The sequence below is a fragment of the Anguilla anguilla genome, chromosome 6 (assembly GCF_013347855.1).
Source record: "Anguilla anguilla isolate fAngAng1 chromosome 6, fAngAng1.pri, whole genome shotgun sequence".
Classification (NCBI taxonomy): Eukaryota; Metazoa; Chordata; class Actinopteri; order Anguilliformes; family Anguillidae; genus Anguilla; species Anguilla anguilla.
Window position 1 is genome coordinate 25,129,220 of NC_049206.1, and position 25,198 is coordinate 25,154,417.

At 39.4% G+C, this 25,198-nt stretch overlaps 2 protein-coding genes across 15 annotated transcripts in view; both read right to left on the bottom strand.

Annotated features, from left to right (window-relative positions):
• Positions 1-7,356, bottom strand: part of dlg1l (discs, large (Drosophila) homolog 1, like) — a 158,460-nt gene extending 151,104 nt beyond the window's left edge. For 6 of the 14 annotated variants that reach the window (XM_035421079.1, XM_035421078.1, XM_035421081.1 and 3 more), the window contains exons 1-2: positions 6,602-7,356; positions 5,838-5,969 (exon numbers count right to left, since the gene is read on the bottom strand). In XM_035421079.1, the coding sequence (XP_035276970.1) occupies positions 5,838-5,969; positions 6,602-6,620 (151 nt within the window). In that variant the 5' untranslated portion in view covers positions 6,621-7,356. The remainder of the gene's footprint in view (positions 1-5,837; positions 5,970-6,601) is intronic. The other 8 variants (XM_035421091.1, XM_035421089.1, XM_035421088.1 and 5 more) reach the window with 3 other exon arrangements.
• A 13,124-nt stretch (positions 7,357-20,480) lies between these two features.
• On the bottom strand, positions 20,481-24,557 carry LOC118228775 (prothymosin alpha-A-like). Its single transcript, XM_035420187.1, has 5 exons — positions 24,396-24,557; positions 21,687-21,752; positions 21,420-21,504; positions 21,156-21,235; positions 20,481-21,069 (listed from the first exon to the last, which is right to left on the bottom strand). Exons 1-5 carry the CDS (start codon positions 24,438-24,440, stop codon positions 21,025-21,027), a joined length of 321 nt encoding a protein of 106 aa, XP_035276078.1. The 5' UTR covers positions 24,441-24,557; the 3' UTR covers positions 20,481-21,024.
• Between the last annotated feature and the right edge of the window lie 641 nt (positions 24,558-25,198).

Below are 25,198 nucleotides of genomic sequence, written 5' to 3' on the forward strand. Positions count from 1 at the left end.
AAGCCAAGGGATAATTCTAGCCATATCTTAAAATACACACTACTGAATCAACAATCTGCTGATGAGAAGGTGATGTTACACCCAGTTTAACTTAAACTACTTCAAGCACGGTTCATTAATGCAAGCATTTGTCTATGAGGCAATACATTAAAATGCATTTTACAGAAGGTACCACTGTTTTTGTTTTGTTTTGTGTCCCTGTTGGAAACTTCCAACTCACCGAATTTAGAGGGACCCAACAAGCAGTTAGATGTACTGTGGTTTCTCCAGTTTTCATCAATGGAAAGTGTGACTCATTTGCATTAAATGCTCACCTTTTTGCATCAATCATAAAAAAAGAATCTATGTATTTCTTCAAATGAAGCTTGAAAATGTGGCATTGAAAATACCAGTTCTGGGTTCCTACCCAGCTCTGTTGTCTAGTTAGTCTAAGTTTCTCTGAGGTTCTACTGTATTTGTGGGCACGTTTTAGCCTTGGCAAATGTAAGTTTTTCTTAGAAGTTTTGTTCTTAACTTAGAACATGAGAACATTTACAGCCAAGAGGAGACCATTCAGCCTTTCTAGGATTGCCTTTAAGCTACAGAAATTACAGACTGTGATCTAGAGGCAGCAGCACAAATTAATGCGCTATCACATAGCCAGGCTTCCTGGTACCTCCAGCGTGAAGAGAGCTGGACAAGAGATTTCTATGCACAAATGCCTGATGTTCATTGGTTTACTTTTTCACATTTTTTAAAGAGTCGGGATAAAGCACAAGAAGCAGAGGCAGTCAGTCTACTGGGGCTGCACCACAGAGTTCCGCATAAAGACATAAAGTCTCAATACAATATTTTGGAAATGCTGAGAATCAGTGTGCCCTCGGGATGGTGCTGGCTGACATCCCACCCATAAAATCAGAGAAGAGCGCCGTTAACAAAAATAAAAAAGGATTCATCTTAAAGCGATAGTTCAGATTATGGGGTTTTAGTGAATGCGGTTGATTGGCTCAGGCCGTTTTATATGTAACACTAAGGATAAATGGTAAATGGACTGCATTTATATAGCGCTTTTATCCAAAGCGCTTTACAATTGATGCCTCTCATTCGCCAGAGCAGTTAGGAGTTAGGGGTTAGGTGTCTTGCTCAAGGACACTTCGACACGCCCAGGGCGGGGTTTGAACCGGCAACCCTCCGACTGCCAGACAATCGGTCTTACCTCCTGAGCTATGTCGCCCCTAGTTTACCCCTAGGATAGTTTACATATTTGCAGAGTTGGAGACATTCCTGAAGACTTGACGGCATTACTATGGCTGGTATTGGGGCATTAGGGAATTTATCCATCCATCCATCCATTATCTATACCCGCTTATCATCGGCAGGGTCACGGGGGGTGCTGGAGCCTATCCCAGCATGCATTGGGCAAGAGGCAGGAATACTTCCTGGACAGGCCGCCAATCTAATTAGGGAGTTTGTGGAAAATACAATTCAAGTAACCCTAAAGTAGCTTGTACACAATGCTGGCTCATGCTGGACTACATTGGGTCCCTGTGCATTTCAGAATCGATTGCAATACTCTTTTATATAAGCACTCAATGGTTGAGCACCATCATACATTTCTGACTAGTTATCAGCACATAAAAAATTTAAGATCATCCCATGTCAACTTGTTCAATGTGCCAAGAGTCAAACTTCAGAAAAATGTAGAACATAGACTGTGGAATACATTGCCTCAAGAAATCAGTGGCACCACCAGTTTTTTTTTTTTTAAAGTCATCTAAAAGCACATATTTAAAAATGCATTTGGCCCATTCACGTTTATATGGATTTTCTAATGTTGTTTTTACTCATATCTTTACTTGTGTTTTATTTTTTCCATTCCACTTATTTTTATCTTGAAATGACCATGTCTATCTTCTTTTAAATATCCTTTTTAAGTTATATCACACACTTATTTTTATAGTGAAGCATTCCGGACTACAATTCACGGTTTGAACATTTGATGCATTAATTATTGTTATTGTTATTATTATTATTATTATTATTATTATTATTATTCACTGTTGGCGCTGTGTCACAGTGAAATCTGACAGTGGAGTTCGCAACGGAAACTTTCAAAGACTAGACCAAACTGTCTTTATCACCAACCATCGCTATTACTTTAAATCAAACTGCTGGTTCAGGCTGGCAGTTGATCAATGTGTACATTGTAGTAATTGGTTTTATTATCTGTATACAGCCATTACTGCATATCTTGTTCTGATATGTTTTTAATATTGGAAGTTCGTTTGACTAAGCACTTTACGTTCCGGCTTCACATGACTGATAAATAAATACATAAATACTGCAGATTGAAACACAGGATCCTGCAAAATTGACTTTCACATACCCCTTAACAGGTATTTCTCATTTCAGGTGGGTCGCTGCTCATCCTTCAGTCTTCCATATGAACTGCTGGGCCACATATTACCAAGGAGCCTGAACAAAATGAGCAGAAGTCTTTCCCGTCTCAGACGTATCCTGAAAATCATCAATTATACCAACTGAAATATATTTACAGGCAGCCTCATGGTTTCCCGCAGGTATTAACAGAGAGGGTGCTGTGCTTCTGCTTAATTCATGAGCAGCTCTGCAAACACCAGAGAAAAATTAATAAAACCTCACATCTCCACGTGTGCATATAGTCATACATAAGCTTATGTTGAACCATTCAATAAGCGCATGCTGTGTAACAGAACTGGCATTATGCAGTCGTGTTTTCACCAGGTCAGGTGTAGGCTATACCATGTGATTACCACGGCTCACCTCCTGATACCGCCACTGCTTACCCTGAGGCACTTCCCCCTCCACCTATCCAACTATCTTCCAGGGGGAAACTCCGCCACAACTCTACTGTCTTTCATTACCAGAGAATGCAGACATATAGTTTAAGCTGCAACCGTGATTAAGAAAAAGCAGAGATGTAGAAAGCAGGTCTGCCTGCTTTGAAAATACGTTAGAAAACATCTGATGGAAAAAAATGTCACCACTGGCTGAACAAAATAAGGACCACTTTTCACTGTCAAAACACAGGTGTATCCCAGTCTTGGATGGGCGGCAGATTTCACCTACGCATAGGACCATTTATTCAGGCCTGTTCGTTTGCAGACTTGCGAAAAACCCGCATGAAACACATGGCCTAAACTGAACTAAACACACAAAAATCACCTTAATCAACCTATCTCTAAATGATTCCATTTTACAGGTGTGAAATCATCCACTCTTTCACATGAACCTAAAAAATCCCTGTTATCCCCATGTAAAGTGCCATAAGTAACCACTGTGTATGAGATCATTTCATCAGATTTGTAAACTGTAGCAGTTTTCCACCCAATATCAGAGATTACAAGATTATGTTTCATACATCCATTTATATCAGCTTATTCATTACCCGTTTGGAGCTCAGGTTCTATCCCATCACTGAGAACAAGTAGTAACCACGACATCAGATTAACTAAGCTTAAAGGAGGAAAAACAATCCGCAGGCTGTATAATTCACCACTGCTGGTCATCCACTACTACTTTTATACTCTCTTCATAACCGATTGTTTTTTCACTAAAGTTCAATACATATGAACAGGGTAGAGGGCCAGGAAAGCACTACACAATTACCCTCCAGTGTTTGCTATGTTTCTTACATCTGATCCAAAACATTGTGAAATGGAAAAAAATTGCATTCCACAGGTCACCCCACATTTTTTAGAACATTTGAAGCAACCTGCAAAACACCTCATCTGAAGAGAAAAGTAAACTGAGGGAGTCCCTGAAAATTCTTCAATTCTGAGATGGAAAGTCCACCCCCCCCCCCCAATTTACACTGTTCTATGGGAAATGGGAGTTGAGGCGGAGGTTCCATATTTCAAACTTGTGTGGTGTGTCACTGCCGCCAACAATTGTACAGTATTACATGTCATGACATGTCACCAGGGCCAATTTTCAAAAGTTTTGCAGTGCGTACCAGACTCAAGGCACACTGATAAAAAAATCACCAACATTTTATGAGGTAAAGACTCAAGCCCATAATACAAAACAATTATAGGATTAGACGTCTTGTTTTTCTTCCTAAATGCCACGTTGGCCGCAAGTTGGACCAAGTGCAACCATCAAACACCAAAAATATACATATGATTGAAAAATATGAACTTGTTGGTACTGGAACATAACACTGGATAAAAACTCTTTTTTGAATTAAGCACAGTTGTGGTTCAAGAAACTACCAAATTCAGACAGCGAGAGACACCTTCGCAAAAAGCAACCAAGTTTTGTGGATACAAAAACGAGATGTTCCACATTCCTACTGCTCCGATTCCCATGACTAGCATGTCAAGTTGGCTCCTGCCTTGTGGGGTGGACACTCCTAAGCTACCAGATTAAAAAATTCTTTTCTTGAACAACTAAAGGACCCAAACTCATGATCTAGATAGTGGAAGTACCTTAGTCGTAGAGCAACAGAGCACTTAAGGACATTTAATTTTATTACACTGCCACAGGCTTTCCAAATGACACTCAGAGACTAAATAAGGGCAGATATTTTGAAAATAGAGATAGCAATGGCAGACTTCTGAGTGCCGCCCAAACCTTGGAAAGCAACTGCTGAGGAGTTCATAGGGAACAGTTAAAAAAAAGAGAAATCTGGGGAATATCATAATATGTGTCACTCCAGCAGTTCACTTGACCCAACTGAACAGAGGACTCACAAAAGGCATGAAAAGGCAGGCATCACCCTGTCGAATGAGACCCTTCATCCCTGAGACACGCAATGGCACGTGTCATGCATCACGCCACAGGACGCCCACACACAGTTGGGATACAGTCCCAGGCCATGGACCGCATGACTGCACAACAGGCTAGCGCTTTAGCTGGACATGCCTAGAACGTCCGCGGCTAAAGGGCTGAGAAACGTAGCTTCGGTCTCCAAATAGCAAAAAGGGAAACAGAGCCACAAAGGGGCCCGCAGAGTATTTTAAAACTCCCAGCGGGCGCACCTCCTGAGCATCAGCCTGCCTCTTTCATCGCTGACTGAAAGACAGGCAGTTCTTTATTCAAGACTCCTCTTAAATGAACTATGAAGGGACGTGTAGATTTACTCTTTATCTCATCACAGCTCCTTTGGCTCATTACCTACTTCACCCCTGAAACAGTGAATGAGCCAACACGCAGAGGCAAGAACAAAACCTCAGGTGAAAACTGGGTCAGAATTAATTAGCTGACCTAGTTCTCAATGACAAAGTTGACTGACCATTTGATTATTTAAAGCTTAGCAAAGATACAAGTACAGCGTCTCTAGGGCCAAAGAGAGACTTTCCCAGAGACTTTCACCATTACCTGAACAATGTGTAAATACACCAAAGCATTATCTGGATACATGTTCAAAAGCCAACTAAACAAATGCTCATTCCTCCACAGGTGAGAGGAGAAGTAGAAAGCAAAACTCTCAATTATAAAGTTAAGTGAAACAGTGTATGGTACCACCAGAAACCTTTTTTTTTTTGGATATAATACTGATTATGTACACAAAATGATGCTCAAATATCTCTTCTAGTTCAAATGACCATGAAGTTAAAGCCCACACAAGGGAAACTTCTGATATTAAAACACACATGAGATACTATTAACTGTCAAACTCTGCTAATTGGAAAATAGGAATAGGTTGTAAATAACCCAGAGCGAGTTGTACACTGAGATTGCATACATGCCTAATCACTGGAAGTTATGATCTGGACAATTCCGCTCTGGAAGTGGCAGCTGTTTAACCCAAGCTCTTGCCAACCTTTGGAACTGTAATGAGAAAAGCGAGAGGCTGCATCGGAAAAATACTATACCTATGAGTGCCTGGAAGAGGTCGCTCTGGAAGATGTCGATGACCCTCTCAATCGAATGTCTGAGTTGTCCATCCTCTGTTTGTCCGAGTTTCGTTCGATATTCCTCCAGGATAATCAGTGCCCGCTGAGCATCTAAGATACATTAAGTAAGTTATCACATGCCAACCCATAAGATCCAGTCATACAACAAATTATAAAGCATTTTTTTAACTATATATATATATATATATATACGTACATACATACACACACATAATAATATATATATACACATATATGCATATATACACACATATATATATATATATATATACACGCATAAAGTATGTACATGTGTGTGTGATTTCAGACTGCAGTTAGCTCCAATAAAAACCTGAGCTTGTAATTGTCTACGATAGCCATACAGCATAGTACCTTATTCCTGTATTATGATACCTAGCTATAGTTAACTGTACTTCATTATTCAGATATGCACGCATGTAGTCATATGCACTTTATCAAAGATCGTTTAGCTGAGGTTAACAAGATGCCCCGCCACCCATTTATTGATCAGTAAATTGTCCGATCTGAGAATATCCTGTTAAATATAGCTTGCTAGCGAGATAATGTAGTTGCAACAACCACTGAACAAGCTGGACAGGGTAACGTTATTAACTTAGATGGCCAACTACTGATCCACTTTAACCTCACGTTAGCCTACGTGCAAACTAACGTTCGTTAAACCAAAACCTATTATGACAAATAAGCGTGAACACGGCACTCACCTTTCTTCCTTACTGGCATGTTTAGGCTAGCTCTCCAGGTGTAGCTAGCTGACAAGTAACGTTAAGCAAACAGTTGTTTGTCACTACCTTATTAGCTGAATTGGTAGTGAAGTTAAATAGGAAAAATCCTCCCCTTGGTTTTCAGACGTCCTTTAAGGCAGTTTCTGTTACCTTCTATATGCAGGTCGGATATTGCTTTCTCTTGACTACGGATCACGTCCGTTACATAGATGTGAAGAAAACACTGACCTGAATCCCGGCGTCCAGCTCGCCCCTACTACAACACCACCACCCTTTCACAAGCAGCCAGTATCAGCACTGCATAGACCTGACAGCGGCAAACAGGACACGCCGCTACAACAGACACATGCGATATTCGATTTTGCAACCAAAGGAGACACGTAGTTAGTGTTTGGACACCTCAAATTCCATACGAAACTGTTGCAAACTATATGTTCAACCAGCACGAATCACGGCTGAGTACTGCATGACTAGAAACCAGCATATGCCAGCACATAGGTCTGGAAACTGCCCTTAACTCTAGCGGTGCAAATGTAAAGACCACCAAAAAAGCAAATCCCGTTTGAGGTTAATAATACAAAATTCAATCTGTGCATTCGTGCTGTATTCCGTTACTTCCGCCAAGAGTTTTCCCTCGTAGTTCCCCTTTCTGACTGATTGTTTTTCCTAGAGTCAAACTTCTCATGCGCTCGCCCCCTCCTTTTCCCATGTATCAGAAATTCCAAACTTTCCACCAAAATGGCGTCCTGGCGCTGGAAACACAGTCACGTGACCACGGTCTCTGCCCTGTGTTATCCAATCAGGAGTAGGACACCGTACTAAACTACCTTTGATTAAGCGAGAAAGAAAGGTGAGATTTGTGTGAGTTCCTGGAGCAAACCGTGAAGGTGCACTGAACTGATCCTTTCCTGGGGGTTGGTAAATTGGTAAAAACTTTTTGTGCACGCAATGTTACGAAATGTGTATGTGCAACAGTCAATACTTTATTACACTAAATATCGCGAAATGATAACTTGCTAAGCATTTTTCCACATTTGGTTAAACAACAGCAAAAACGGTCAAAAGGTCTAGTATTCCCGAGGGATGGAAGAGATTTTCAGTGGTGTAATCGCAGTCTTTTGCAAGATTAAGGTCTGCATGGCGAGCAATGAATGGAAAGATTATGTGAATGACTGATAATCTCACCTGATTACAGCATGGTGATGGTGATGAACATTTAAACTGTTGTACCCAGCAGTAGTCTTCATATATGTCTGCGTGGAAAACATTGTTTTTCTGGAAGGATTACACAGTTTATAATATTTACGTAATCCGTGTACAAAGCTGGCTATTTTACAGATGCAATGCATGTATATTAGTAATGCACCACTCAGGACTCAGGTTTATCAGGTACGGTTACTTGTTTATGATGATAATGTAGTAAACATTTAGAATTTCCCGAAACTGTTGAATGTTAATTTGACATTGGCTATTATCTTTTATAACTGTTTGTGCAACTATTTTAAACCCACTGGAATACCACCTACAAGAGTCATACTTTTTTTTTTTTTACTTTTCCAAACTCAATCTCCCATAAGCCCCCTTGCTCCTGTGGGCTTTGCCTGTCTTCCTCGAGATGTCACTATAGGCATTCAAATTCAACTGGAAGCAGTCAAAAGAGTTCATACAGGTTAGGGCCAGTTGAAGAGCTTGTTGGCCCAATGGTGCAAGTCTCTAAATCTGTAATGTCAGAATCTGGATACCTTCTGGTTTTTGTTGTGTTTCAGCATTTTAGTCATTAATTTAAAACACTGACTGGCTATATAGAGTTCACATATGTTGTTTCAAGCTTTTATCACATTTGAAGTATCACTTAAATCCTTTGTGAAATATTCGTACAGCATTTAATTTGGTCAAGAATGGCTTCTTCCCTGTAATTTACATATTGGCCAGCTTTGCAGAGATGGATGTTGTTGATTTATTGGCATTGTTAGCCATTGAACAGGAAGTTCAACCTCCAGCCAGTGCAAAGAGCTGATCTAAGAACAGCCTTGTATAACTAATAAAAAATTTGGCCATTTTACATTTACATTTTATTGGATCAGGAGTGGCAGGATTTAAATAAGAAATTAGAATTCATGATGGGTACTCCTTAAAAACAAATGTTTAAGCACAGACAAAACTTCCACTGCCTCATTTTTCCCTGGACACTGAACACTGAATCCCTGAATCCCTGCTTTTGGATGAAGAGCACCCTCTCTGGCCAATATCTGTTACTGCGCCTCACTGCTGATTTCTCCCTCTACTTTTCCTGGTCTTCTAGTGTTTCTCTAGCATAGGGGTGTCCAGTAATTATCTGAACAGCATCAATGCTGGTGCACCCTTTTGTTCCAGCTCAACAATAAAACACCTGATAAGCACGCATCTAACCATTTTCTTCGAGTCACCTTGAATAATTGAATCGTCTGCGTTAGTGCTAGGATAGGGGGTGAAAGTGCACCTGGTTTTAGTTTGAGAACAATTATTGTGATGGTGGTAGAAGTACAGAAATATACAACTGGTGTGGTTCCCAAGAGGGAAGGTTGAGCTCTGTGTTTGTATGTGAATAAATGTTCAGCACTTAAGAAAAGTTTTTCCTTTTGTGTTGATATTATCAACCAAGTAAAACCTAAAAATGGATGAATGATGTATCTTCACTTATATCATAAACGTTTTTATTATTTCGAAGTCTAAACGATTAAGTTAATCATAGATGAAATCAACAAAGCAAGATTTTGATGTACATGACCACTCCTGGAGGGCTGGAGTGCTTCAGTGACCCACTTTGTTACATACTTTGATTAAAAATACATAAGTATTGTGTACTCAAGGAAGTAAACATTTGTTTGGATTTTTGGTCTTTATTTTAACAATATTATAGCCCCCATATCAACAAAGATAATATTTATTGGAGTAATTATTCAACTAATGATTTAAACCAGGGGTGCACAACTCTGGTCCTGGAGGGCCGGTCTGCATGTTGGTTTTTCTTTCAACCATCTACCTTTGTTTTAGTTTTGACAGCTCTATATACACTTCTGCACAATTAAATCTTTGAGGATACACTTGCAGTCAGTGGCTGTAGCCGGTGCTTATACAACTGATACAAGATATGGTTGAACTGATTTAATAATTAAGAGCAGTTGGAAAAAAATTTTTTCAGCTTTTGTTGTGCACCCCTGATTTAAACTACCAATACTCAACAGATGGATAGATCAACCAATTATTAAACAATGATTGTAATTATTTTAATCATTTTTATGTAATAAATGTATTGTGTATTCAGAATAGAGCAATCTAGACAAAGATGAATGAAATTATTTAAAATAAGAAATCCAGAGAAAATAAAATTCTCAGTGAAATAAACCACTGCTATGATTTCCCCCCCTCCCCCCATAAAATCTTGTTTCCTTGTAGGGTGCTCTCTAAAAGTCAAGATTTTGTTGGATTGGAGTGCTTGTTTACATACTCTTGATCTAAAAGGCACTGATTTTGTCAGCAGGCAGTCTTTTGTCAAATTTAAATAAACATTCTGAATCACAGCGTCTACGTGATTCTATATATTCAATGCTGTTGTGTTTGGAATTTAAACATTTTATAAGATCAAACGCCAGATTAAGAAACACACAAAAAAGAACAGTCCAATTAATATAACAATGCAATGAATTGGAGAAAAAAAACGGACACATTTTGTAATCAACTGACAGCCCTATATGCTCCACTCAGGCAGCAGGTGGAAAGAAACGTAGATGAGACTAGTCTGAGCTTGGTGGGTCAGATGCTGTAGCTCTGATCCCTAGGCCAGTGATACTCATACAGCCTTCCACTGTATACTCCCCTGATGAAATGAACAGGGAATCTGGGCCCTGCTTCCTACTCCTCCTGTGCCCCTTGCTGTCTGTCCCTGGAAGCCAAGCTGCCCCTGGCTCCTCAGGGTCTCTTCAGCTCACTGCCCCCTGGGGGTCAGACCCCGTACACACCCGTAGTATCTGACTCTGAGACGGAAATGTCAAATGTGTGGCACACCAGCCACATTGTTGTGGCCTGCTGAGCATTTGACAAAATTTCAATGGACAGACTAACATTTGCTTGCTTTCTGATAGTCTTGCTTTTTCACTTTTTTGTCCTAGGTTTTTTTTTTTTTCACAGAAGGGCATGAATTAAATCGACTGTTCAAAAACAAATGTATCTCAAGGCCTGTCATCACCCTCCAAGTGAGGACCCCACCCAAACCTGCCTCCTGCCCACCTCAATAAGTTATCCAACACCAACTACTTTACACTTATTTCTCTTATTTGGTTTTGTACCCTTATGCAAGCATTTTCATTATACATGCAAATATATTAGAGTTAGAGTTAACTTTATTAGTCATGTTTTAAAAACATGAAATTTGTCTTGGTGCACAGACAGGGTAAAAGACAGAAACAACATCATTCAACAGCAACAACATCATATATAACATTGAAGCATTGTACAATTATATGACTTGCACATCCTGTGAAATCATGTTGTTTGCATTTTGAATATTGCATGTAATTATTAGAGTTTCTGAAAAACTAGTGCCATCTTGTGGTAGGCTGCAAGTTACTGTTTGATTTTTTCATTTTATCCTTATTTTCCTCACTTATTTTAATTCCCTTGCACTTATTCCCTACCACAGCATGTGACATAGTGGATATTTGACACACTTTCAGGTTTTGGAAAAACATTTACATCTATCAAATGAAGCAAATTTAAAGGACAGACATACTCGGTTTGGAAAGAAATCCTCCAAGCAAACCAAGTTTGAAAGCATAGTCTCAGTCTTAAAGCTCAGATCCTGATCTTGCTAACCTAGCCACCTGTAACAGGCTCCAGTCTGCTTTCCTGCAAAATTTGTCGACTGCTTGCAGCACAGCCTAATGCTAAAGATGCAGAAAGTGCACGTTTTGCATTTCGGATCTAACTGATCATCTCAAAGGACAAATACTGTAGGCAACATCAAGCATTCCAAGGTAACATGACCGCTTGGGGTGCTTTATATGAAATGAGGTTTGATTGATTTATACATTGCAGTTCCAGAATCACCAGCTTGGACCAAATCTTAACTGTCTGCCTTCATATTCCTGTCTGAAATGCAGTTTGAGAAATTCCTTGGGCTGGTCCATTCACTGCAATTTTATGGCTTGCCCAGGACAGCTCAGATTTGCAGATAAATCACAAAGTGTACTAAACCTGTCTCGTCTAACAGTGCCACAGAGATGTGATCCAGTGTAAGGGTTTCTGAAGGGCATTTCAAACTCTCCATTTTTGTCAGGGAAGCCATGATGACAGGAAAGATAACGCAGCAACAATTCTCGGTATGCTGTCTGCTGAGTACCAGCATACAGGTTAATCAAATATAATGACATTAACAAGATCTCGTTTTCATGGCTTGTCGTTCCCTTTTATTAGACACTGGTTCAGCTGCGTTGACTGGACCGTGACCCAGCATTCCTTGTTTTGAAGTTCCACTGCTCGTAAATAACAGCATGAATAAAAAAAATATCCTAAGATTGGAGACTCCCTAAAAGCACTAAACACGTAAATGTGCTTACATGCACAGGTTACTGTCCCTTATAATGACACTTACACCAGTAAAGGTCACCACATTTGTATGTATAATTGTGTACATTAAGTCTAATGTACACATGAGATGTACAGGGACTATAAATAAAAAGGGCTGTAATTCCTACAAAGATCACCTTACACGGATGTAACAACCTTCAAATTAAAGCTGACTCTCTGGACTTTAACCTCATATTCATTGTTTCATCTCAAATCTGAAGTGCAGGAGTACAGAGCCAAAACAACAAGAAATTGTGTCACTGTTCAAATACAGATTACACTGTATGGTATCTAGAGTCATTTGTCTAACTTTGAGGAGCGCCACTTCATAAAGCAAGGCATTACACATATATTGTTGTCTGCAAATGATAAAATAGAATTCATTTGTTTTTGTGTGAATTTTCCTTTAACTGATATAAGCATCCATGGCAAGTGTAACTAACAAATTTTTTAAATTTCATTTCATGTGTTGCCCCACAATCCTTTAAATCTCCTCAGATAACCCACCAGGGGAGCCTAGACCAACAGTTTTGGAACCACCGCTCTAACCCATACATATAGCATGGTCGGTTCTATTGTTAGTAGTTCAAATAACCTTTTTTTCCTGTCCTAGATCTTGCTCCAAAAAAGTATTTTAAATGACCAGTGTTTGTTGTTTTCCTGTTCATTATTACATTAAATGTATTTTCTACAAAAAATAGATACCACACACATACTGGAGACAATAAATGTACACAAATACATTAGTTAATTGCTTTATCCGTAAAACACTGAATAAAGTAAGTAAAATGATATTCTTAGTATTTCTTTCAGTTTAAAAAAAAAATATTTTTAAATAAATGGATTGCCAGAGATAAGCAAATTCTTTGGATGGACGCTCACTTGCTTGGGTACCACAGAGTTCAGGCTCACCTACTGTTCCGTGTATTTTAAATCCATTTGTGTATGAGGTGGATCCTTATGAGCAGTAGATTGACTTCACTTGATTTAAAAAACAGATTGCATTACACATACCTTTATTGGTATAAGTGCATTTAATTTAATCTAGTGGTGAGTGTGTGTGTGTGTGTGTGTGTGCGTGCGTGCGCATGTGTGCGCGTGCGTGTGTGTGTGTGTTTTACAAGGGATGGAGGAGACTGGTGGGAACAGAGTTTGATGGGTTGTGATAACATTTCCCCCTCCCTCCCTCATCCCCCTCCCACCCTCATCATCCCATCTCATTGACAGGAACACCCGCACATCCATCATGTTCAGTGCAGTTACTGATGCCACATGCGTAAGCCCTGGAGCAGTGCTTCTGATATGGGGTCAAGGCCTGGCTGATATCCTCCTACATAGCCAGATTCCCTATGATGGAACCTGAATCACCAACATGATGTTGAATGTTGACTGAAAATGTTTTTTTAATATATAGTGTGCACAATTCTCATTCCTACATAATTAAAATGGCCCTAGTAGGCTAATAAACAGTGTGTCGGTGACCAAAACCTTCCTAAGCCCTCTCTATTGTCCATCCTTTGTAAAGGATCTGAGCCACTGGGGCATGTAAGGCCATGTTGGCTCTGCATTTTCCTCTCAAAATAATGGGGTACTGAGCCATTGGTACTCTTTAGCCATGTTGGCTCCTGTCTCTCTGATAATAGGGAATTAACAACAGTGAAAGGGCACTCCCAAGAGACACTTGAGTCAGAGCTGACACAAAAAGTGTCACAGTGGACAGTGTCACAGTCACTATGTGCAAAAACTTGGCAATTCTGCCCTCCTGTGGTCATAAATTTGAAATACAATAAAGCAAATGTTCTTTTTGCTAGTATTTCAAGATAACCTGAGACAACCTAGTTCATGTTGACAGAGTGCACAATAGAAAGCGTGGACTCGTGATAGAAGGGGGGAGGGGCTGTACATTTTTGATTGGTTCAGTGCAGACACGTCAGCAAAACACAGATTTTTTTTTTTATCCTGAAAATATTCTAGATTTTTATTTTAAAAACTAGGAATAGAACACAAAGGCCAAACACAGCTTGTCATGTTCATTTTGATTTTATAACTGAGATAAATGTTCTAAAATTAGTTTTAGATAGCTAATGGCAGTGTGATGCTTTTTTTTTTTTTTTTTAATTCCAGACAAAAACTATATTTTAAGTGACAGTCAGACAAGTCAGAAGTGTGTTTCCTCCTATGGTTATCAGTCTTGCCAATTAGCAGTAGGCTGTCGCTGTCAGTAGCAGATGTTACTAGGTGTAGACCTTTGTGCCCATATTACAGAATAATTGAATGTTAAGGAGACACAGTGATCAAAATTGCTACTGAGCTAGTTCAAATTGTGAGGAAAAAGCCAAAAAGGAATGGAAGTCAATGGGCTCATGGGAGATCTGTCTTGCGTCCAAGTTTCAAGTACAAGTTACACAAGACTTTATTTCAGCCTACTTGCTGAAATAAACAGGTTTCTATGTGATATATCTTTTATTGCTTTTTTAGGTGCAAAGATGCACCACAGATATTCATATCTTCCAAATACATAAATCTGCACTGTTTTTATTATTATGATGATAAATGCTACTTTGAATGTTCCATCATTTATTCATAAACAATTAATGGGACTTCTTAAATTACTTGACAGAAGCGCACAGCAGAGTGTCAGTTCAGCAAATGATGTTTCCAATGGCTCCTGTGTGCGGCATTGCCCAGAGAGACAGTCGTCGCCGGGGGAAACACCATTGTCTTTTTTGCAGCAGTGGGCTGTCGTTAAGCATCTGTGATGTCCCGTTTGGGGGTTGTTGTGCAGAAGTGCTACCTGCCCCCTTCATCGCAACTCACTGGAGAATCCTGTTAACCCCAGAGGGAAATTGGGGGAAGGGAAAAGAGACTACATCTATTCAATGATTTGATTCAGGCAATTGCCACCTGCAAGTTTAGTGTTCCAGGAAATAGCTGCAGGAAGTCTACTGCACAAAAGACATTGTGTCTGAGTCTGACAGTAATTATCATGACATAGCAAGCTATTGTGAAGGCAATACAGTAGAAACATGTACAAGTGAAATAAAATCCATTGTGGTTCCTTAATGTGTCTTTCCCATAGTGAAAATTTGAAAAGAAGTAAGTCTGAGACATTTAGATAGTGGACACAGCTTAAGTGCAGAGTGAGCACTGCCAAACTTGAGTATATTACCATGAAGAATGAAGAACTTGACAGACCTGTTACAGATGGGAATGCAGCTTATATAGGATAAGGTAACTGAGTACCCACAAGAGATGGAAGGCACCTCTGACAATTTGTGCCCACTAGGTCCAATGTTTTCTCTTTCATGGGTAATTAACATTGCTCTCCCTTCCATCCCATCCCATCTGTGCAGACAGGCCTGCCATTATTGCAGGTTTGTCTATGGACACACTTCAGCAATTGTTCTATACAAAATCTGTATCATGATCGCAGGCAGCTGATTGGTATCACTTTATACAAAAGAACACGTTGACCACTAGATTACTGAAGCAGACTGATTTTCACGCATGGTAAATCTGCACATCAAAATGTAAATCCATTGAAAACCGTCTTGGCCATTGCAGTGCGTCAGTCTCAACAATTATCAAAATCATCTTGAAATACTACTTTTTGCCACTAGGGGACATAATAGTTTAAGAAAAACGGCTGGCCACATTCTGCTTCCTGGAAGATTTGTTGAAGTTAGCTGAGTATTAAAACTGGCCTGCAGATGCTGACAGTCTGCATTCTACTGAATTGAGACCACACGGGCTGATACCCACAAAAGGGAAGCTGAAAGACAAAGATGGATAGAGTCTGAGAGAGAAATAGCAAGAGGGAAGGGGACATTGGTGCAATGTCACCATTTTACGTATTTTTCTGTATGACAGTGAATCCAGGAGAGTCAGACAGAATGCTTTTCTTTTTTTCTTATGTTTAATGTTTGGTTTTCATGACTGATGTCTAAATGGTTTTTCAGGACACAGCAACACAGAAGATTCCTAAACAATTAATGGAATAAATTCCATAAATAAACCGATAAAGTAAAAAGTAGGGGAAAATAACCCAGGCAATGGGGAAGCATCACTGCAGCTGAGCTGGTCAGAGGAAACTGCTGCTGTATTCAACACCAGCAAGTTTAAAAATCCATTTGGATAGCATCGAATCGGATACTTCACTACAGGGTCTGGACCTGGACAAATGAGGCTGGGTAAGAGGTACTGAATCAGGCAGAGCTGGAGACAGAACATAGGAAGACTGGAAAACAAACATGACACAAGTGGGTCTATGTGACCCACCCGGAGAGAAATCGGCAGCATTTTAAATAAGTGATCATACTACATCTTATGCGTACATACTAAAACAGGACAAGTAGGAACACCTGTTACTTTCTGATTAAATGGTGGAGAGACATGATAGAGTTGCCTTGCTAGAATGCATCATCCATTTTACAGTCCCATTCCAGCAGACACAGCAACACAGGAAGTCATTCGTTATGTAAATATTTACAAGTAGGCAGAAATGTGTGTGCGTGTGTGTGTGTGTGTGTGTGAGCAATGCAAGTTGCAGTAAATTATAAAGTATTCATCAGCACGTCTACATTGTTTTATTTGTGCACTCTGGATTGGTTTAAGGATCCTCAATCTGGCTAGTTTCATGGCACAGAATATATGTTTATGTTTATATGTTTCAGGACCAATCTTTTTTCAAAAGCCCCTACCCACTTGACCGGAAACAATGTCATAGGCTCATAGTTACTTGATAATCATTCTGTGATACACATACCAGAATATTTAAATGCATTATTTAGTACAATTTTGAAGGAATGGCTTATCACTCATTACCATTTCTTTTGTATATTTTAAAGTATTGATTAATTCATCTTGAAACCAGACTTTTTTCTGAAGGTGTAAAAGCTGGCAAATCGTGACAAATAGAATTCTTTAGATCTGCTTGAAAGTACCATCTGCGTACAATGCAATTTGGTATTCAAAAGATGCCTGTAATTGAGGGATGTGCTAATGCATTATGAAGATAAACATATAGAGGGTGTATGTACTGTACTAGGAAGGCACGAGAAAGCATAAAGACATGCAGGTAGGCCGATTGGAGACGCTAAATTGCCCCTAGGTATGAGTGTGTGAGTGAATGGTGTGTGTGCCCTGCGATAGATTGGTGGCCTGTCCAGGGTGTATTCCTGCCTCTCGCCCAATGCACGCTGGGATAGGCTCCAGCACCCCCTGCGACCCTGCTCAGAATAAGCGGGTATAATGGATGTATACCCGGATAGTGGATAGTATAGTATAGGTTTCCTTGCAGTTATTCTCAACATGTGCACCTAATTGGAGCTAATAATTTAGTGATTGATAAATGCTTTGTTTCTGCCCAAAATTAATTCATTCTTATGTTGAACCACCTTTTAAAATCCAACATTTTAAACTGACTTTCTTTTCACAAACTTTCTGTTTTATTGTGAACCAGTTGTTGGTTGACACTCATCCCTGCTGTATTTGGCTTAGCCACCACACGCAGAAATACATCCTGAAAGGTCATAACTATTCTGCTATAACTCAAAGGATACAGGGTTCAGGCCAGTTACCTCTCTCCAAGTGTCTGCAGTGCATTTACCCTCCTAAGCCCTGATATGGATTTCTAACCCTAAAGGGTGAGGAAAACATTGTCTACAGGTACTGCACAGCTGTCAATGGGGCCCCTCTCCATTCTGAGATGGCAGCTAGAAAACTGAAAAATACAGAAACAACAGCTTATGCAGGAATCTGCTGACCGCTCCGAGGAATGTTTCCATCTTTGAGGCGATAGGAAAAAGGAAAATCTGTAACGAAAGTTACATTTGTAACAGCATCAACGAAACTCCCAGGAGGCTTCTAATGTTAGATTTGAGGCTCATCTGCAAACATGAAGATTCTAATTTCTTAAAGCAGCAGTACAAGACTGCAGATTCTGGACATTTGGAATCCTTTAAAATTTCCTGTGGCAGTTGGTTGCTTAAATATTTAATTTGTGAAACTTTCATTTGAATGTTACATAGTGTGCAGATTTATGGGAAAAAAATACCCCTTCAAAATGTGTACTTATAATTTATTTTAACATTTAGTTGACAGACAGAAAACAATAATCAGCATATTTGTTTTACAGTCACTGTATGCAAATGTATGGTCCCTGGGCAGGTTTAAGGGACCATACAAAAAGTCCAAATAAAACACCAAAAAAAGATTTTAGCTTTTTTTTTTTTTTACTAGATTTTTAGTTGTAAAAGACCCATGCTGCATGTAAAATGAATACAATGAAGACTAAATATCATGGAATGTGAGAATGCAGAATGAAGAATACATGATATATTTATATTCAAATGTTGACATGCAAATGTGTAGGTGTGTGTGACTGGAGCAATTCCTTACGTACACAGGAAATATGTTCCAAAAGAGAAAAGCTTGGACTGAAAAGGCTACCAGGGTGAATCTGCCTGATCTGTTTTGTTTTTTTTTCGGTGGAGAAGAAGCCAAACCATGCAACATTTTAAAGGCAAGACAAGCCTATAACAATGTTGTAAATCACGAAGAAGCAAAACATAATATTCTATGTTACAGTACTGGTGACTATTTGGTTTTCAGCCTAAAATAGAATTACCTCTGATGCTGAGCTGATCCCTTGCACTGAGCTAAAATAAGCCTTTTTGAGTTCTTCCAGCAACAGCATTGTTATTTTTTTTGGACAGTGCTGTATGAAAAATCAAATACCACCTTAACACAATGACGGTCATAGAAAATCTGGAATATGGGTGTAAAACCGAATGCAGATCATTGTTGTAGCAAGTCCACTTATGTGAAGTATGCATTTCTGAATGTCATCTGAGGCAAAACAGTGCCATTAACACTAGAATATTTCTCTTAGCTGGCCACATTTTCAGAATGAGAAAATCATGGAAGGGCAGTTTAGTCTAAATTTATGAGCAATCAGTCATGTAGTACTCCGCATATTTATGTAGCCTCCAGTATTTAAAATATTAATATTTTCAGGTGCTGTGCGTGTTACTAGGGCAGTATTAATTTTATTTAAAAAAGTAAACAATATGAACAGTTACTGAAAGTAACAATGTGTTTTTCCGTTTCTCAACCCCCCCCCCCCATATCTGAGTTTGGGAACCAGTATTATATCAACAAACTCAAATTGGTTTCCAAGGGTTGGAATGCAGAACTGTTGCATCTTCTCTTGCTTTTCAAATGCAAGAGAATCTTGCCAAACTTAGTTTTTACATATCCATTTATTCTGGGTATTAAATGAAGCAACTCTGATTAGATAAGTGCCTTAACCCTCCTGTTATGTTGCGGGTCAAATTGACCCTTTTTAAAGTTTGAAAATCTAGGAAAAATTCTTAAAATTATTTTTTCAGTATGAAACTTCTTCTACTGGCCTAATCAACATTCTAAATGAAAATGGTTCATTTCATGTATTTGCAAACCCCCCCTGTATGTTTATATCACTGGGAACATTTTTGCTGTACCTAAAAAATGAACAGAACAGGAGGGTTAAGGATTTACACCTTTATCCTTCCAATTCTGTTGCCTGTTCCTCCACCATCTGTGTATCACTTCTATTTACAGAACAAATTCCCATACTCCAGTATCGTTAGTACTGTGAAATACCTTTTTATTGCTCAGTATTCCTTCTTGGCAGGAGTTTAGCAGTTTATGTGTATTGTAGCATAGCTCTGTGATTCTATGTTTCTTGTCTTTAAAACATAACAAAACCCCTCTCATCCTGCTACCACAAAGAAAAAGTAATCTCAAGTCAATAGGGTCAATAAAAAGATTAAAATGACTTCCTTGATTCCAGATGGTGCTGAAAAAGATCTCAATTACACTTGCATGCTTCTTTGCCCATCTTATGTGCTAGTCCCAACAACAGAAAATCCTGTGCAATGGGCACCAGGCACAATACATAACTTCAAATTGTACCCTTAAGATTTACTCTGGTGAAATTATTCAGTCCAAGCAGATTATAGTATTCATGCAATATTCTAATAATTAACAAAAAGGACATTTCACAGTTGCAGACATATATTGCATTATAGGTTTTTTGGCCCCTGCTGAAATATATTTGACTTCTTTTAAAGCATGAAATCATCATTTATATCTTCTACCACCAATGATTCCCAATATATACCCAAAGAGTTACAGAAAAGGCCATTTCAGGAATCGGAGTGCTTTTTCTGAGTTTGTATTATATTAAAATGTATGAACAAGAAAATGGAACTCACAAAATAAAATTCCGGTTTATTGTTGGACAACAAACTTCACATATAAACAGGCCACAAACAATTCTGTAGACAAAAACAAACCCTTTTCTTTGGCCTTGCCATCCCATACAAACCAACAACATATGGTACAACTAAAGTACATAAACCAATTTACTGGAATGCTCTGAATTAAACTAGATTTTATACAAGGTTGCTGTTGAAATAATGTGACATGGTCAAAGAAGTAAATCTATTTTATAGAGAAGCATCAACTCCAAAGCACCGTTTGATCAACAGAGATCACTGTCAAAAACAGTTGACCTCCTAACAATATATACAAAAATATAAAATGTAAATAAAAATACGAACAAATTCTCCTTTTAAAGTATTTCGTTGAGAAGGTATAGCCTTGAAGTCTTGTTTGAGTCTTTAAAAATTTGCAGTTGGGTGTGTGAACACGGACGTTGAACTCTACTGATGATGACCACGCATCCCTCCACTGCTGAAAGAGGATTTGGACAGGGGAAAGGTTTAAAAGGGGCTCCACAAGATGAAAGCGCCTTAATCGTCATCGTTGGTTTTCTGTTTCTTCGTTTCAACGTCATCCTAAAGAAAAACAAAAATTAAGATGAATCGGCTTCACTGCTGTGCAACAGGCTGAGAGCTCTCTAAAGCAACAGTTTTGACCGTACCTCATCTTCGTCGTCGTCATCATCCTCAGCAGCCCTTTTTGTGCCACCCTCAGTTTCGTCTTCATCATCGTCATCATCGCCTGCAAAGTGAAAATCGTGCTCAAAAGAATTCTGCGAGATGTGTGAAGTTTGTTCACAGCCTGACACACGAGCGGGAACACCGAAGCTTTTTTGTCATCATACATCACTGAATGGGAAAATCTGAGATTTGTCTGCACAACATAAACATTTGAATAAAAACAGAGACCCGTGTCTTCCACCAACCTTCTCCATCGTCATCATCGTCATCCTCTTCCACTTCATCATCATCTTCATCTTCTATTTCTGGCTCCCCGTTCTCCTCATTCTCCTATGAGTAACAAAGAAACTTAATACAGGTCCAGGCAACAAAACTTGACTGACCACTCAGCCCACCAAGTATTCATAACAATAATGATGCAATTCCTCCAATTTTCTATGAGAGGAATTAAAGAAATGTGAATAAGACCTAATTATTTCTAGGCCCATTTTATTCTAACAGTGCATACTTACTGCTTTTCCATTAGCAGGAGCATCCTTTCCATTCTCCGTCTCCTCTGCAAGCTTCTTTTTGAGGTCCTAAGCAGGAAATGATTATAAATTACTAAAAACGCATTCAGAGTTCCCTCGGTGTTATAGTACCTTAAACTTCACATAGAAATCGCATCTTGTTGATAGACTTGCTGAGAACGTACAACTGCTGGACATAATTGTCAGATGCTTTGAAAATGGCAGTACACAAACAATTTGGCAAGGAAAATATTTTTTCGTTCATCAGTCCATGTAAATGCAGACCTACACACCGCCTGATGTGAAAAAACATTGCTTCAAATGCAAGATTTTAGTTGTGAGCATCCCATTGGCTGTAGTTCTACCCTGATTCCCGCCTATTTGATGTGCTGTAATGTGATACTTTAATGTTGTGGAGACGTGGTGGGCATTGTAGTTCATCAATGGCGTAAGAACCACATACGTGGTCGTAGATACGCCCGGAAAAACACTTTAACTCCCAGAGTGCATTGCCCGAATATTTAAACATGACAAATAAGTACCTACCGACGCAGACAATGAAAAAGAGGCTGGCTAAATTTGCTACAGTGAAAGGGGACAATAGCGACATTGGGTGAATCATTTCCCGCGAAATCGATCCTTCTATAAATCTCGGAATGTCGAAAACCACAGCTTTGCAGACACCATTAACTCAAAACGGCAAGTGATGTTCTCCAATCTCACCTGGATATTTAGGTCGCACCCAGCGCTTTTGCAGTCCTTTGAAGGCGCTACCTTCAAAGCTGGGTGCACAAGTGCCCTTTCCTCAGGACGCAAACAATGATGCGTATCCGTACCTCTACAAATGCAACCTAATTTAAAATTACCAGCTACATTGTATGCATTTTCGCGTATTACGACGAGGAAAATCGTTTCTACTAATTCGTTTACCTAATCGTTAGCCTTTAAGCCGTTTACCGGCGACATCACGCCATTACCGCCTCCTCAAGTTACACCAACGCCACAACCTTCGTATTTTATCTAGCCTGGCTACACGTTGCTACTTAAACTAGCTGTATTCTACGGACTAGGTTAGCCTACATTCAGGGAAGACAACTGTATGCGTAAAACTAACAATCTACGAAGGAAATCATCGACGACTAGTCAATAACGATACATCTACGATTTAGTCGTAACTTGAAGAATTAATCACCCAAAATTATCATAATTGGAATATTCTATAAAAGCACTCTTGCAGAAATAGCTATAAAATTATAACGTTAGATGAGCGCGAGAGGTTTGGCTAACCTACAATCTGCGTCCTTGATAAGGAGCCCACCCCCTCGGAAAAAGTAGGCTACGGATGTGCAAGGCACCAACGACAGATAAGGACAATGACCGGCAACTAGTGCAAATTTTAGGATTAAATGTACCGTTTTGTTGTAAATTTTGTTTTGAAAATTAATTACGATTTGAAACACTAACCTATTCGCCATTAACACGACCTAACAAGGTACCTCAGAAAAGTGCAGAAATCAGCGCAGTAGCTAACGCTATGCCGCAATTTCGCCCGGAGCAGAATTCCGATTACCACCGAGTGACAAGGCTATCATCAATTAAAGCAAAAGCCTCCATTGTGGACCGCTTGGAGAGGGGAGGGAAAAGTCAGAGGCGAATTGAGCAGCTGGAAATGTTCTCTAAAACCTAGCTTCCAACACAAATGGGCGGAATCGAGCTTCATTCCATAATTTCTCCCGCTAGCTACCTACTGTAGTCGATAAGGTTACAGACAGGGTCCGACTGTGACCAACACAAAACCAACACGGTCGGTAGAGGTCACGAGTAGGCTACCGTACCGGCCAGTACAAGACGATAATATAGCTAGTACATTTGTAGCCTAAATATTTAGTGTAAATAACACAAATCACCTCTACTCAGAAATTGTAAAATTAAACAACCCCAAAAAGTAATGGGAAAAAATTGTGGTATTAAAACCTGTACATAAATCTCAGAACAGCTTAAATTGATTACTTAGGAGGTTAAATTATTTTAATCTACTGCCTTTGCAATTTTCCTAACTAACGAATTACTGTATTTAACTCCTTAAACTGCTATGGTCCAAATCAGACTATTTATAAACATTCGAGGCACAAACTTCTTTAAACTATCGATGCGAACCTCAGTTCATTTCTGGCTTTAAAGTGTCGTTGATTATAGGCTGGCCATCAGTTCTCCCAGCAATTAAAGACGAATGTTCGAGTTGTGGTAAATTTTAATTGCTTCCTATAATTTAAATCAGTACGTTTAGGATTAGAACACCATAAACAAAAACTTAAAACAATTTACGGTCTGGCTATGATGTAGCAATCGCAGTTCCGGCTCACGCAGCTTGTGTTCAAAGAGGAACCTATGCGCGCTATAAACAAAGAACCCGCGCAGACTGTTACTCTCCTAACAATAAGGCTAAGCTCGGTAATAGCCTACATTCCTATTAAGAGCAAAGGTAAAAACGCTGTTTACATAGAATTTAATACAGCCGATCCACCAAGTTGCCGAGGACGACGGATTTAATTACTAAATTTAAAAATCTATATAAATCATATTCTCCGTCGGTCTGCAAACCACATTTCTTAAAATAACAGCCTATTCATGTCAATAATACAACATATGCCTTGAAAAAATGTACCAGCAAAGAACAGAAACTTAATATTTTCCATAAATGTGTCCTCTTACCTTGGCCGAGATCTCAGAACCGGCGTCTACTTTTGCGTCTGCCATATTTTGTTTTATCGTTTGTGTTTAGTGCAAGATACAGAAATATTATTCCGAGCAGTCCGCTTGTTGCTGTATCATAGACACAGCTTTCAATGCCAGTGACAAATTTACGCGGCGAGTGCTTCTAATATACAGTTATGGGCGGAGACAAGGGACGGTCAGTACTAGATGGTTGGCCAGTGATTCCAGAAATATGTTTGCGATTCGTTGGAGTGGAACAATGGCTAGTATTTCTAAAGCAAGATGACACACCCCTCCGCTAACCTCGGCTAGCGAGGCAGCTGCTGTCCGTTGTAAGTGCTATGGCGGATTGGCAGCCACCCCCCCCCTTCCTCACCCACGCACGAACTGTCTCTGATGCTGTCTTTACTCACAGGGAAGAAAAGTGACTTACTTTTCGGAACATCGCACAACATCAGATTAATCAACCAGATTAACTAGCTCTTAATTTTTGTGAAATTCAAACATATAGGTAAGCAATACGTCACTTGAGTAACTTTAAAGGCAATATGAAGATAGATTTACATGTTAACTGCAAATTAGCTGCGCTAGGATTCGAGTAGCGGAGCCTACCATTAGCTAACGTCAAACTAATTTGCGTACCAGCTAAAATTGCACACGAACGTTCATTCCACATAATTATTGCTAGCGAAATAAGCACCTCCTACCACTAACTGAGATAGGTGGCGAAGGTGATTTAAAGTCGGCTCCACAAAAAAGGGAAAAACGAGAAAAGGCAAAGCGTAACACGGTGTTTTTGC